At 43.2% G+C, this 15308-nt stretch overlaps 1 protein-coding gene across 2 annotated transcripts in view; it reads right to left on the bottom strand.

The window, feature by feature from the left end:
* The window catches only part of Myof (myoferlin), a 150443-nt gene that overhangs the window by 26770 nt on the left and 108365 nt on the right, over positions 1-15308 (bottom strand). For both annotated transcript variants that reach the window (XM_042263045.2, XM_042263039.2), the window contains 10 exons: positions 15179-15287; positions 13191-13268; positions 11977-12158; positions 11725-11883; positions 11506-11604; positions 10440-10601; positions 9441-9606; positions 6368-6444; positions 2190-2201; positions 3-101 (listed from right to left, as the gene is read on the bottom strand). In XM_042263045.2, coding sequence (XP_042118979.2) covers positions 3-101; positions 2190-2201; positions 6368-6444; positions 9441-9606; positions 10440-10601; positions 11506-11604; positions 11725-11883; positions 11977-12158; positions 13191-13268; positions 15179-15287 — 1143 coding nt within the window. The remainder of the gene's footprint in view (positions 1-2; positions 102-2189; positions 2202-6367; positions 6445-9440; positions 9607-10439; positions 10602-11505; positions 11605-11724; positions 11884-11976; positions 12159-13190; positions 13269-15178; positions 15288-15308) is intronic.

Genomic DNA, 15308 nt, shown 5'->3' on the forward strand with positions numbered 1-15308 from the left:
ACCTTGAGTTTGGAATATCCTTTCTGAATATACTGTCCGCATTTTTCATGCTCCCCCGAAGAAGCATAAAATTTACTCCACCAGTCAACGACTTCTTCCTCCTAAAACCATGTTAAAATGAAAAACATCTTTACTGATGATCTGGATTTCTAATTTACACAGGAAAATTGCTGTGGAATAGAGGAGAGACTGCTAACTGCTCTGAGGTTATATGCCTCTGTTTATATGCGCTGTGGGCAGCACACCCACTCAGAGGCAGACCTCAACCAATGACATGCATGTGGTGTGTGTGTGTGTGTGTGTGTGTGTGTGTGTGTGTGTGTGTGTGCATGTGTAGGAGTGTATGTGGGGGTCAGAGGACAACCTCAGGCGACACTGTGTGAATGCTCTTCACCTCCTGGGAAGCAGCTCTCTTAGGGCCCGGGGTTCACAGTTGGGCTAGATTTGCTGGCCGGCAAACCCAGTCCTCCTTCGCCTTCAGTCTCCGCCCCCCCCCCCCTGCCCCGGGTGCTGGAATGTACACATGCACCACCATACTACTCAGCAGTTTCACGTGGATTCAGAGGCCAGAACCCAAGGCCCCGAACTTGTGAGCAAGCGCTGCACCCACTGAACTCTCTGCCCAGCCCCTAATGAAATGTGTTCGCTTCAGTGTCCACATCTGTACCAGGTGTTTTTCTTAGCTCTGATACATAGGATCTATTAATTTGTCCCCCTTTGTTTCTTTACTCTGTTAACGTTTGTATCCACCAATAAAGTAGCATAGCATTTCCAACACATGCTTTCTATCACCTCATTTCCTTGGCTCTTTTAGCAACAATGCAAATCTCTCTAAACGAAGAGTTGGGTGAACTGGTTCTAGCTCTAGCCCTTCTGTTACAAGCCACAGTGCCTTGGGCAAGTTGTCCTGCAACTCTGAGCATCAGTTTCTTCATCTAGTGGCGTAATACCAACTGCCTCCACCTGCCTCATAAAGTTGATCTGGAAATCAAGTAAGATCACCAAGAGAGCGAGCTCTGAAACACTGAAAGTGTGAAACCAAGGTAGAGAGGATTAGGGTTCCTTTACACCAGAGGCTTCCACCCCATCCTTGAAGATTCCGATTCAGCCATTCTGGGCTGAGAACTGGGGATTCATTATGGTCGCATAAGTCTCCGGTGATTTCAATTACATCCAGAGCTGTTCGACTTTTGTGTTGATGGGTGGCTCTTGGTTGGGCAGAAGAGATAATATATGAGGCCCTCCCTCATATTCCAGGGCCTGCATAGAGCCAAATAGTCTCCTTTTGTCTATTTCTCTCCTTCCCTTCTCCCACTCCATCCCTCCCTCTATCCATTCCTTTCTTTCTTTCTCCCTCCTTTCCTTCCTTTCTGCATGCAGTCTTGATATATATTTCAAACTGACCTCAAGCTAATCATCCTCCTGCCTCAGTCTCAGAAGAGCTGTGATTACAGGTGTGAAGTACCATACCCACCCTCCACTCTGACTTGTAACATCTGCCTGGGAACTGCTTACTGCTTTTTCTAATCTGCCTTAGAAATGGTGCTGTTGTCAAAAATAAGTGTCACCTGTGGTAACCCTCCTGTTCTGTAGGGATGGAGAGGAACAAGGAGCCAGAAAGGCTGTTTTCAGGCTGGAGAGATGGTCCGGTGGTTAAGAGTACTTGTTGCTCTGCCAGACCATTGGAGATCAATTCCCAGCACCCACACTATCACCTGAACTTCAACTCCAGGGTATGTGATGCCCCTTGCTGGCCACCACAGGTACCTATACATACATGTACATACCCACACACCATACACATCTATACACATGAAATCATAAAAAGTCTGTTTCTTATTTTTATGTGGGAGGAAGTATTTACAGATTTATGTGTATAAGTAAATGCTTATGTACATGTGCATCTTTACATGTGTTTTTAGATGTATAATTCGTGTGTGTGTGTGTGTGTGTGTGTGTGTGTGTGTGTGTGTGTGGTGTGTGCAGTTACAAAGAGGTATTTGCCCTTTATAGATCATCAATCCATGCCTGGACGTAGGAAGAAAACTTTACATACCAATTGTAGACAGAAAATACATGTATGGAAAACTGAATCAAGGGCCTTGCACATGCAAAGTCAAGCTCTTTACTCCTGAGAAGCACCCTAACCCCATGAGTCTTAGATGTGCGAAAATATGGACAAGAGTTACCTTTTCTGTCAGCTGAATGTATGAAGTCAGTAGTAAGGAAAGCCATGTGCAGGTCACGTGGATGTTTGGTTTAAGATTCCATGAACATTGGGTTTAAAAAGAAAGAGAGTAAGAAACATTATTTTCCGGCATGCTTTATATTATCAACATTTAACAGATCATCTAGTTATTCTAGTCAAGAGCATCTTCATCACTGAACATATCTTAGAATTCTTCTCTAGAAATACACCGAGGAGTTCCACACAGTGCTTGAATGGCTTGGAGGTATTCACCCATGTTGTGTTTTCAGTGGGGTCGGGTTATACTGTGGTCAGCTAACACAGGAGATGCTCAGGGGGGTGTGAGGGAGCTACTCATCTTCCTCCTCCCAACCTCTCATCTCACGTAGCTTCAAAAGCATATCCCCAGTACAACCTCAGTCTCATCCCTTCAAGAACTCTCCTGTCACAGGTGTGTGTGACTGCAGGTCATCATGTCAATCCTTTTCTGTTTTCCCCATACCTCTGTGAGAATACCACATAAATACTGATATGAGAACAGTCCTCTAATACAAGGCTGTTAGGTTTCTCGTTAGCCAAATCCTCCCACTGAGATTTCTGCTTGGAGAATTTGCCCCTGGCATCAGGGCCCATCCAGGAATGAGAGAAGGAAGAGCTGGAGTCTGGTGGACTTTGAGTTTCCTCCTGGTCCTTGCTGGGACACTGGCTAAGCTCACCCTAAGCCAGTTTAAGAAAATGCTACCCAGTCCCCCTTCCTGAAATCCCAACTTCACTTCCAATCTAAGAGCGACGGTTCACTACCACACTTTTGTGATTGCTGTGTGGAGGGCCACGGGCTTCTTCAGGTCCTCAGTATTTCTACCTAGACTGACCCTTGTTATAACAATTGCCAAGGGAGGCAGAGAGAAAGAGATGTAGTGATTCTTTTGATTAGATCCATTCCAAAACAAGATTAGGGTTAAATAATCACAGTTGGAGTGAGATTTTGGAGAGAGGAATTTTAAAAAAATATCTTTTCCCAGTCTCAATGTCTTGAATCCAGATATTTAGTTTGTTCATTCATGTTTATTTTCAGTTATACAGAACTGATTTGGGGTAAAGAACAGGCCGTGTTTAAAAAGCATCCAGACAAGTTGCTGACTTTAAATTTCAGAGCTAGCCCAGGAGGCTTCCTTCATGTCTGCTTGTTCATTATTCCATGCGGAAAAGGAAGGACAGCCACTCGTGGGACTTCCTTTTTTTTTTTTTTGGTCTAATAAATGAACTTGAAAATCCAATTCAAAGGACTACGTGGCACAGGCCAGTCTCCCCTGCTGCTTAAAATGATATTATTGTCTAAAGGTCACCTTTCACTCCAAAATCTACTAATAGACCCCAGAGGAATTCAAGTCCTTAGATCAAGCTCCCCCAGGCCCATGCAGCCTCATGCATCTTATTATACATACATGCACTGTCCTTGGAGAGGCCATTTTGCTGAGTGCTGTTGACATACTGCTTAAGCACTGGAATTGGAAGGCAGTTGTTGAGATGGCCATGAAGGAATGTCTGTGCTGGCTGGCTGGCACTTTACCAATTTGCCCCACATCCCCACTTCCCGCTTTTCTTTTGATAGTGCTAAAATCATCTGTTCAGAGTTCCCACAGACATCATAGAGGATGATGCCATCCCGGGAAGACTCAGCCTCCGGCCTCCAGTCCTCAGCAACAGCATAAACAGACTCATTCAGTTTATCCAGATACAGAGTTCTTATTTGAGTTAGTGGTAATATGTGTACATTACATGTACAAGTGATACATGTAATAAAGGGCATTAGTAAGCTCTTCCAAATCTCAGCATTGCTCATTGGATTTTACAGAGATATGTATGTAATGTCTACCTTGACAGAGAGAGGGACTTGGGTGTTTAGAGGAGATTTCATCTTTTCTTATCGACTAGGTATGAGGGGAGCACTCCAGCTAGAGTCATTTATAGTGTAATGGGAATGACTTAACATGACCATCTCCTGGCCTGCTGCTCCTCCCGGTTAAAAGCTGATGCAAAGGAACCTCTCATAGGGTGTTGCTGGAGTAACCTAGTCTGAGCACTGTCAAGAAAAGAGTGGAAATACCTGCATGCAGTACTGACATTATTTGCCTTGTTCCCTAGTACTACTGAGGGTGACTGGATAGAAGGCATGCAGGAAGGATTGATTGGCAACGGTTGATGGTAAGCTGGAGGCAGAGTATCGAGTAAGGGCTTACGCTGCCTTTTCCCAGAGTAGTTGTGAAAATCGCCGTGAAGAATCTTAAGTCTATTATACATAACTTCTCCCTAGGCAACTACTGTCTTATTGAGACTCATTGGGACTATTTTCAGCAAGTGAACATAGTCATGTTGCCCGATGGGGTTTGGGAATTCAATACTGTCATCTGTGACCGTGTAGACTTGCCACATAGTAGAATCAAGCACACAACCATCCAGTGCTGGCTGTGGAGCCCACATTTAATACGGTCCAGTTGTTAGTGAGTTTGTGCAAGGGGAAGAAGTGGGTTTTTTAAAGGTACCGTTTATGGACATAACACATTAAAGTGCAATCATGTGCATTTTTCAGTCAGTTTGCATATGAAAACATGCTGTGAAAGTTTCTCATAAATGCCAAAAGAAACAGGGAGCTATTTGGTGTTTTCTTTTTTCTGGGTTGACGTTCTCTTGTTCCTTCCTGTAGAAGTGGCTGGGTTGGTTTTCAGACTGGGTCCCAAGTAAGGATTCTCACCAACTTTCTCCACAGTGAATATAAAAACCTGGAGTGCTCCATATACTGACAAATAGGGTCATTCCAAACCATGGCAATCCCACCTCACACAGAGGGAAATCCTGACACGTGTGTTCTGACTATTGTTGCAATGTTTTAATTAGTTCTAGAAGCTTCTAACCCATGGTATCACTTGGGCTGCCTCCACCAGCGGTTCTCAGTTCTGAATACATGTGTTTGTGTCACGTACATGGATAACGTCTTAAGTATCCTAGGTGACTGACTAGTGGGGACTGAGGCCACCAGTCCATACCCTAACCCCTTAAATTGTAGGTTATGATCTCATTTGGGGTTGGGTACCTGAATATCACAGGGGGGTGTCACAGAAAATTTAACAATAGTGAAAGGTTTCTGAATGTGCAACAACTAAAAATTAGCTAAAAATAAAATGTGTAGTGAATCCAATGTGCTTTTGGCAATGTTCACCCAGACTGTACCATGCAACTCCATTGCAGCCTTGGTTCTGAACTCACAGCCCATGCATGCATTTTTGCTCTGTGCATGTAGTCACATCACACAACACCGGTGAATACCACCTGAAACACCTCGGCTCAGATCCAAGACCGGTCTATTCTATGAACTGCAGTATTCTTACATAGCAAGTTTTTTGGCTCACATAGAAACATAATGGTTTAATGGAAAATAAATAAAGACATGATATTTTCCTGCCATATTCTGTAACATATAAGTATCAAATTAGTCTATCTTTGGATTGCGTTATGTTAGAATGTTCGAGTTTTAAAGATTTCTCTTTGAGTTGCTGATTTGAGTTTCACACATACACACAAAAGTTAAATGAATTTTGGCTTCAATTTAGGACAGCATTTCCAACCATTTCTGAAACAGCCCTAAACATACTTCTGCCATTTTGTATTAGTTCTACACATTTATGCAAAGTGGAATCTCAGAGTTGATGATTATAAAATCAAAATATTAATCAACCCTGAAAATTGTTAATGATGCTCTATGTCCTGCAGAATTACATATGCAGCTGAGATTTAATTCTTCATGTAAAAATGAACAAGTATGTCTATCTCATTAGAATACAAACTTGATTTTGTTTTAGACAAATGGTAAAATTGTGTCTAGCAAAGAATTATTTGTAAAATTTTTATAATTAATTATTAGTATATGCTTGATTTGTATACCTTATTTTATATACCTTTATAGCTGGGGTTGTGTAAAAATTTCTCGGGTGAAAAAGGGTTATGAATGGAAAATTTTTAAAAAGCCCTGGTTGATAAAATGTCACTGTAACTGCAGACAAATACAAGATTCAGATCTTGTTTCTGTTTAGTCTTTGTAACTTGGTTTGATGACCATTATCTTAATAGCCTTGAATGGTTGTTTGAGTTCACCCATTGCTTATACATCTGGAATACACCTACCTTAGAAGCCAATAATGGTTTGGTGTCTTCTATTTCAATAACAACATCCCGGCATGGGGGTGCAGACATAAGGGAGGCTGCAAGGCAAAGAACTTTATAATAGAGGACACTTAGAAGGACATCCCGGAGAACATTCTCTTCCATGTTCAAGTTGAGCAGCCCCAGGATAGATGACACATTAACCTGGGTGAGACTTTCCAATGGAGGACCATACCTGGATGTAGAAAATGACCCTACACTCATCACCTTCTCAGTATAGCATCTGGCTTTAGACATTTTAGAGGGGCCTATCTGGCCCATTTTTCTTGGTTTTGGGGTAGTTCACACAATTCCTACCCATGACAAGTGCTTGAAAAAGAATTGTATTGGAGACCAGGGAGATGGCTCGTCAAGTAAAGGTGCTTGATGCCAAACCTATGGCTTGAGTTTGGTTCTCCAGACCTACACAGTGGAAGAGGAGGACTGCAAGTGGGCCTCTACCCTTCACTTAGGCAACTCTCTCTCTCTCTCTTTCTCTCTCTCTCTCTCTCTCTCTCTCTCTCTCTCACACACACACACACACACACAGAGTAATAAAAATAATTAAAAGGATTGTGTTGATTATGTAGGAGTGAGCTTGAGGATGGTGAGCTTGTGTCTAAAAGAGCCTCGTTTTCTTAGGAAATGGGATAGAGAAACACAAAAGAGGAGCGGAGGAAGAAAGAGGACAGGGAAGGTGATTAGAGAGCAGACTGGAAGGGAAGGGAGAGGAGGGAAGAGGAAAAGCAGGGGTGTGTTTCTTTTCAGCAGTGTGAAGCTGCTGTTGTCTGGTCAGCCCTAGCTCTCCCAGTGCACGCAGAGGGCGAAGGTCCGTGCCGTGATCTTACATGCACTTTCCCAGATGTATGTAACTCTGGATTTGGGAGTAGGAGCTTAGGAACAGGAACAGGCCCTGAGTCATTCAGTTTATCTCACTCAGTCAAAGGCAGGTGCCAAGGGCCCAGCCTGATGCCGGGGTGGAGCCACAGGAATAGTGAAGTCACAGTTGAATAATTGGAGAAGACCCATGAGGTCCTAGGTAAGAACCCAGACAGAAGAAACTCCACCAAGTCTAAAGTCCTTCCTGTAACCCACCTAGGCATTGGACATATAGGACACGAAGGACGGAAAGGAAGGTACTTTGGGGAGGGGAGTTTACCATGCTCCCTGCATTGGGCTAATTAAGCACATTGTTTTCATGATCTCATTCGGCCTTTTGATAATCTTTAAACTACGCTATAATCTCCATTTTAAAGATAAAACGTACACAAAAGCAACAGAAAAGCAGGTTATTTGTTTCAGGTTAAGCCTTGATGGTTGGAAATAAGTTCCTAGACTAGACCGGTTTCTTTGTTATCAATGACCCCGGAGCCCAGGGAAGAGTAGGCACTCAATGAATGTCAGAGAAACATTCAGGTAGAGGAAGGAACCAGGCATCTACTGAGCATCTATGATACACCAGATGTTTTAAGGTGGAGTTTTGCATCTGCCTGGCACCCTCAGATAGACAAGTTGCCTAGAAACTTCTAATATAAGCTCATCTGCAACTGCAGACCGCTTCAGTCACACAGGACCCAAGAGCCAGATGGGCAAGGATGCATGAATACAAATGCATGTATGCAAATCTCTTCCCAAATGCCAGTTCTCCACTTTAGACTACCCAAGGTTCACTCGCAGACCTGACTCTACTCTTAGGTTTAAGAAAATGCCAGATTTTTCTCTTCTGTGGCTCTCCAATGTGTACATCATTTTAATTATGTAGTATCACTAACTGGGAGAATAAATGTAGGGTTTTGCTCAAATGTGCCTGATATATTTCTTCTTTTACAGATAGATTTTAGAGGCTCTGTAATATCAATACTAAGCCTTCTGGAGGCTAGCTAGCCCAGGACTGACTTGTAGCATATCTGCTTATACAGAAGAGATCCATTTCAACCTTGACAGCTTGAATAGAATTTTCAGTAGTAAGTGAACAGTATTTTCCAATCCTCGACTGAGGTCTAAACTCATGAAGACAAAGGATCTAGGATCTTGGACACTAAAGTGACTGCGTCCCCAGCCCTTAACACAGTATTAAGTATATGGTAAAATAAAAACAAGGATCTATTGAATAGGTAAGAGCAAAACACTGTATCATTAGCTATTATAATTGAAGTCTAAGTTAAATATTATAGCCTGCCCTATTACTTGCATACTAACTATACAACCTAAGGTAAATCATTAAAGTTTTCTTGTGTGGCTAACAATGGGATCTCTTTCCAATGACCTCACAACATCTTTGTCAAGCGTCACTGAAGCGGGCCCATAGACAAAGTGAGTTGGAATAGCAATCTCCTCCATAGAGCTGGCCAGGAAAAACAAACCTGTAACCATAGCACTTGAGAGGGAGAGGTAGGAGAATGCAGAGTCCAAGGTCATCCTGTACTATAAAGAAAAACCCTGTCATTTAGAAAGAAAAATCTCCTCCTCTAAGGCTCATGGTCGGGATCTCTGTCTCCACAGACAGGAGACCCTGTGCCTCCCCACCAAAGTATTTACGGCATTGACTTACACACACTCATTTCCTTGTTGGGCTCTTGGACTTGGAGGACAAGGTTGTTTTGGTCCGTTGGTCTCCCCAACATTTGGACCAATGAACAACATTCTATGAACATTCAGCAATCATTTGTTGGAGGCTGAAAGTCTCAGTCCCTTTTGCTGATGTAGGAAGAGTAACCCCTGAATTTTCAGGACCCTTCTTTAAAGACAAATAGGAAAGTTCATGTAGCAGGAAACACTCCCTCAAAAAACATCCTATGTTTATGCAGGAGCAAGGCAAGACCTGCCAGAGAGCAGCCTCTTGAACACAGGATTCTGCCCCTCAAAGTAGTTCAAGAGTTCAGGCTGGCTGCACCATTGACTATCTGGATTTCCCTGGAAGAGTTACCTAGTCCACTGTAAATCACAACTTCCTTCCTCTATAGCATCTAGACAATGAATATGGTTGGCAAACATTCAATCTGACTAGGTGTGAAAAGCTCAAAAGAGTAATGTGTAGGCTTGCCTACAGACGTACCTTTTATTTGTGGTACAATATCCTCCTTTCCCGCATACGGATCACAGCGAAAGCGGTCCAGGTGGTCAATGGTGCACTGGCCGACCACGGGCTTCCGCCCAAACTGCCTGTGGTCAATGACTTTGATCACCAGTGGAGGCATGTACAGTTCTTCCTTGGGCAAGAACTAGGGATCACAGAAACAGGTGTTCTTTTTTTTTTCTCCAGATCTGACAGGGATAGCTTTGCTTGTCAATTCTCAAGGGACCAGCCCAGATTCTTTGTGCCCTATAAATATAACCCCAGGGACCTTCCATTAAGTACTCCAGTGCCTGGGGTGCATGGTAGTTGCCCAGAGCTTAGAGCATCCTCTTTCAGCTGGGCTCTGGGAGATCAAACCCTACCTCTGCTGTCACTGAGTGCATGGCCTTAGGGAACTTTTCTAAGCCTCTGTGCCCGGTTAGTTCATCATTAGCAGCAGAGTTGTGGGATCCATATGGGAAGCACTTAGAGTGTACACAGCCAGCAAATGTGGACTGAGTCTTCATTGCTGACCCCATTCTCCTCCCACAGGGAGTTTCAAAGGTAATAACTATCCAGGACTTTAGTTATCTGCTAGCCAGGGCTTAAGCAGAATTTAGGAATGGTGGAGACATAGATGACCCTTCAAGAGAAAGAACAGACTGGGAGTCCTGCAGTGCTGGACCGTCAAAGCCAAAGAGAGAAGCTCATTTTGCCTTCACTGCTCCTGGAATGTCGGGGCCTTGATGACACACATGGAGTACACACTCACACCTCAGGTGTGGATACACATGGAGTACACACTCACACCTCAGGTGTGGACACACATGGAGTATACACTCACACCTCAGGTGTGGACACACATGGAGTACACACTCACACCTCAGGTGTGGACACACATGAATTATACACTCACACCTCAGGTGTGGACACACATGGAGTACACACTCACACTGCAGGCATGGACACACATGGGCTCCCACGGTCTAGATACTGTACCACTTTCATGAAGAGAACAGAGCTTGGGAAGTTGGGCGTCTTCTTAAGGTTTTTGATCACCACTGACTCTACTCTTTCCCCTCCACACTCCACCACGAGACTGGGGGATGTGATAGAAGCCATCTGGTAGTTTTTCATATTTCTTAAGCCCCAAGCTAGAATCTGGGAAAACAAGTTAAAGAGAAGGGAAGGAAACCTGACATATGAAAAATGCCATATAAATCTGGGTGGTGGTGGCACACACCTAGAGGAAAGTGGATCTCTGAGTTCGAGACCAGCCTGGTCTATAGAGTGAGTTCCAGGACTGCCAGCACTACCTAGAGAAACCCAATCTTGAAAAACAAAACAAGCACATACAAAAATAAATAAATAAATAAAAATAAAAAATAATTAAAAAAACAAAAACAAAAAACGAAGAACAACAAATCATATAAGCAGAAATCCAGTGTCAATCACCAGACAGTCTTTAAGAGGACTGATCCACATTCATCTAAAGTACCAGGGAATGTTATCTTTAGGAGCCTGTGGACACACAGAGGAAGTAGTTCTACCCTTCCTTCTGTTGGAGAGCTTAAAAACAAGCATAAACCTCTTCTCCGGCAAGGGACTTGCAAGCATTCCAAACTGGTAGCTGCTGTTTGAAGCTTCCCATGTCTGTCTTCTGGAACGCCCAGCAAAACAGACGAGCTAACCATGCTTGCCTTATCAGGGACACTCTATCAAGACACAAGGTTATCTCCACCAGCCCGCGTCTGCCCTAATCATCTCTCATGTCGCCACTGTCCACAAGCTCCCCCCGTTCCCTGCCTCTGCCTCCCCTGCAGACCTTTTCTCTGTTCACACAGGCACTTTCTCTTGGGCCATCTTCTCTTTCTCTGGCAAACCTCCCCAAATCTCAGAAACCTGCTTCTTGTTGCTTTAAGACTTCCATTTTCTATAACTATTTCTATTTGGGGGATGGGGAAGATTTTATAGACATGTAGCATGATGCCATTCCCTACATTAACAGTTCTTGCTTTGTTCTACCCTTTGCCTTGATGAAGTAAAACCTGGAGAGAATACATACCTCAATAGCGGTGAGCTGAACCACGGGCCTGATCCCCTGAGGGACCATGTATAAATTTGGTGCTCTTTGAGAGGGAAGAATGGGAAGGTTGGAGCCATCCTGTGAAACAAGCGCAAGCTATCAATGCTTCCCTTTCATCAAAGCAGAGAGTGCCTGCAATTACTAGGATGCATTCAAGCAGCTCAAGAAATACATCAGCAAGAACAGAGTGATGTGTACCTTGTTCCTCAGAATCAGCTCTGCTGTCACAAGGACATCTCCACAGGCCTTGTCTCCATTCATAACGGGATGCCAGAGAAGCTTAGGAGTAACATCTGTTTCCGAGTTCAGTTTCACCAAAGGAGAGCAAATACTTCGACCTAAAAATTCATCTTTGCCCTAGAGAAGTAAACCACACACAGACTCCTGATCAAGTAACCCTTCGGCCTTCTACCATGGCCCCAAATCATCTCAAAATTTCATATTACCTACCACTTGGTCATTGTCGAAAAGTTCTATGATCACTTTGGGTGGGTTCTGTAGGACTGTTTGGGGTTCCCCAAAGATTTCAACCTCATCAAATATAATTGTTTGGTCCCAGGTGGGATTCAGGGTGGAGTGGATGATCTCTGTGGTTTTGCTTCGATGGAGAAAGGAGACGTGAGCATATGGATCTACGGACAGAAAAAGATAATAACAATAGAGTCATGGTGAAGTCTACCGTTCTAGGACGACTCATTTCTTCCCAAGGCTTTTCCTCTGGACATAGTGAGGGAGTGCCCCCTGGTGGATACTATTTGAAAACGTCTTCAAAACATTTTTGAAGCTTTGTTCCACAGAATAGGATAATCTTTATCTAATTTGTAGATCAAGATCTAATTTATGGACTAGATCTAGCTAATCTTGTCTAATTTATTAGGGAAGGAAATTATTCACAAATACTGATTAAGAGGAATACTTGGGACACAGTTCAGAACTGATACAAGTACATGATAGTATTAGGCAAGTGTTTTAAGAGCTGTCTCCATAGAGAAACCAAGCAAACTTTGCTGGCTTGCAGATCTCTGAGTGGAAGGTCCCTTAATAGCCCAGGATGGTCCCTGTACTATCTGTACGAGCAGAGGAAGGAGCACAGCCAAAAACCATGTGGAGCACCAATGTGAGGACATTGAGGCCTCGTAGTTACATAGTGCTAGAAGGTGGCTGGGGTCGGGGTGGGGGTGAGGGTGGGGGTAGGCAGCAGAAGAGGAGGCAAAAAAAATACTATGTATGGCTCACAGCCAGGTGCTATGGGCTCATGGGCTTGCTGTGTGATCTTTTTATCATCTTGAGATCACAACCAACAAATGTAAAGACTCTTCATTTACCAATCGGCCCAGGCAGGACCCAGGGTTAAAAAGCAGCCATGTACACAGAGAGAGCACAGAAGTTGCTCTTCACTGCACTTTATTGCTCAATAAGTAATTATTAGTGTCCAGGGGCCATTGTGTCTCCTGTGTATTCTAGTACCCAGGAACAGTTCTGAAAGCAGTTGGTAATTCCTTAGGTAATGACTGGGCCGTTTTCTTCCAATGTACCAAAGTAGTCTCCATATGAAAAGGGTTCCCTTATAAGAAATGAAAACAAAACAAAACACAAAACTACTTGATAGGCAGTCGAATCAAGCTGGCCCGCCATGTAATAGTGTGTCGGGGATTTCCCTTCACCTGAAAAGCTGTCTTTGTCCAAAGCCATGAGGTTCCGAGCCTGGTAAATGTAGCAGCGCAAGTGGTAGATGTAGACTCCTGAAAAGAGGAGGGCGACGAGAAATGGGACACTGTTAGCAAGGTTGTTCTGGAATGTTTGGAGGTGGCATGTGTTTCAGACGCGTGGGTCGCTTATCTATTTCCCCACAGCAGAGAGCACAAATATTCCCAACATAGTGGTTTCTTACGAAAACAAAACAACAAAACAAACTTACAGTGGACCTCTTATCCATGGTTTTGCTTCCCATATTTCAGCTGCCTATAGTCAATCTCAGGTCACAAACATTAGGATGTTTGTCTAAATTCCAATGTAAACAGTGGAATAGTCCAGAAATAAACAATTCACAAGTTTCATATTGCAAGTCTTGTAGTGTGATCAGTTTCAAAGCACCCAGCTCTGTCTCCCTTGGGATGTGGGTTGTGCCTCTGTCCAGTGTATCCATGCTATATATGCTGCCTGCCCATTAGTCACTCAGTAGTTCCTCATCTCAGTTATCAAACTGACTGATGTAGTTATATTGTAGGGCTGTTAAGTAACATTTATTTAATAAAAGCCCAAAGCACAAGAGTAGTAATACTGGCACATTATTATAGTGCATTAATAACTTTCATATTTATCATGTTACTACTATTTACTTGTTACTGTGTCTAATTTATAAATTAAACTTTATCACATGTATGTACATATAACACGAGACAGTTACAAGCAGGGTTGGCAGGGGAGTCTTAGGGTGGAGCTAATGCATACAAGAGGCAGGGGAGCATGTAACAAGGGTATACTTTAGACTACTATATGGCAGGGTTGGTGCTGCACACTTTCAATCCCAGCATGCAATAGGCAGAGGCAGCTTGGATTACCTACAGAAACCCCTTCCAAAGATAAAATAAAATCAAATAAGTAACTGCTGTGACAATCCCAATGCCAGCATGGCAATCAGGAGAACATTAGTTCTGCTCTGAACTTCCTGGGTTTAGTATACAGCTGCTCATCACAGACTCTCCTATGAGCATGGGTCTCTAGCAGTCACCGAGCAAGGCCTAGATGCTGCATTAGACCCAGGTCTCGGGTAGTTTTCTGCTAAACATTTCTTTGACTTCTAAAATTTTTCGAACTTCTCTTATTAATGCCTGTACACACAGATATACATGCATGCGTGCACACACACAGACCTACATGTATATACACATGCATGCATGTGCACACATACACACACACAGTTTGAGGGGCAGCAGAGTATTGTGACTGAATGCATGAATTCCAGAACCAGGAAAGCTTGACTATCTGGTACATATTAAGACATACATAAACATGTACCATTATTAATAACATTCTGAAATTCTTGAAGGCTGACATTGAGAGCAATTTCCCCTAAAATTTTAGCCTTTTTTCTGTAATTAAGATAATAATTTAGGGTTTTTCTTGCTAGAATGAGTATATTTTAGACAGTAAAATCAGTGATTTAATCATTCTTCATCCCAAATATGATAATTTTTCAGAATGTATTTTAAAAATCTTCATTGAAGGGGTTGGGGATTTAGCTCAGTGGTAGAGCGCTTGCCTAGCAAGCGCAAGGCCCTGGGTTCGGTCCTCAGCTCCAGGAAAAAATAAACAAATAAATAACAAAAACAATTACTTTATGGCCGGGCGGTGGTGGCGCACGCCTTTAATCCCAGCACTCGGGAGGCAGAGCCAGGCGGATCTCTGTGAGTTCGAGGCCAGCCTGGGCTACCAAGTGAGCTCCAGGAAAGGCGCAAAGCTACACAGAGAAACCCTGTCTCGAAAAACCAAAAAAAAAAAAAAAAAAAAAAAAAAAAAAAATCTTCATTGAGTGAAAAACTTGAAAGTCACCTTTCATCTGAGTGATATTTTTATCACATTTGATGATCTGAAGATTTTTCTAGAAATGAAAGTGACAGATGCAGAATTCACAGCTGTGTTTAAAACTTACTGTCGAAATTACAGGAAACAATGGGTGTGTTTGCCCCAAACACAGTGGTGGCACTGTGTTTCTGCTTTTCCAAGCTCTTTTCATCTCCGTCCTCTGTGGTGTCTGCCCCCTAAAGTAGGAGGAAATCATC

Source organism: Peromyscus maniculatus, chromosome 1, assembly GCF_049852395.1.
Source record: "Peromyscus maniculatus bairdii isolate BWxNUB_F1_BW_parent chromosome 1, HU_Pman_BW_mat_3.1, whole genome shotgun sequence".
NCBI lineage: Eukaryota > Metazoa > Chordata > Mammalia > Rodentia > Cricetidae > Peromyscus > Peromyscus maniculatus.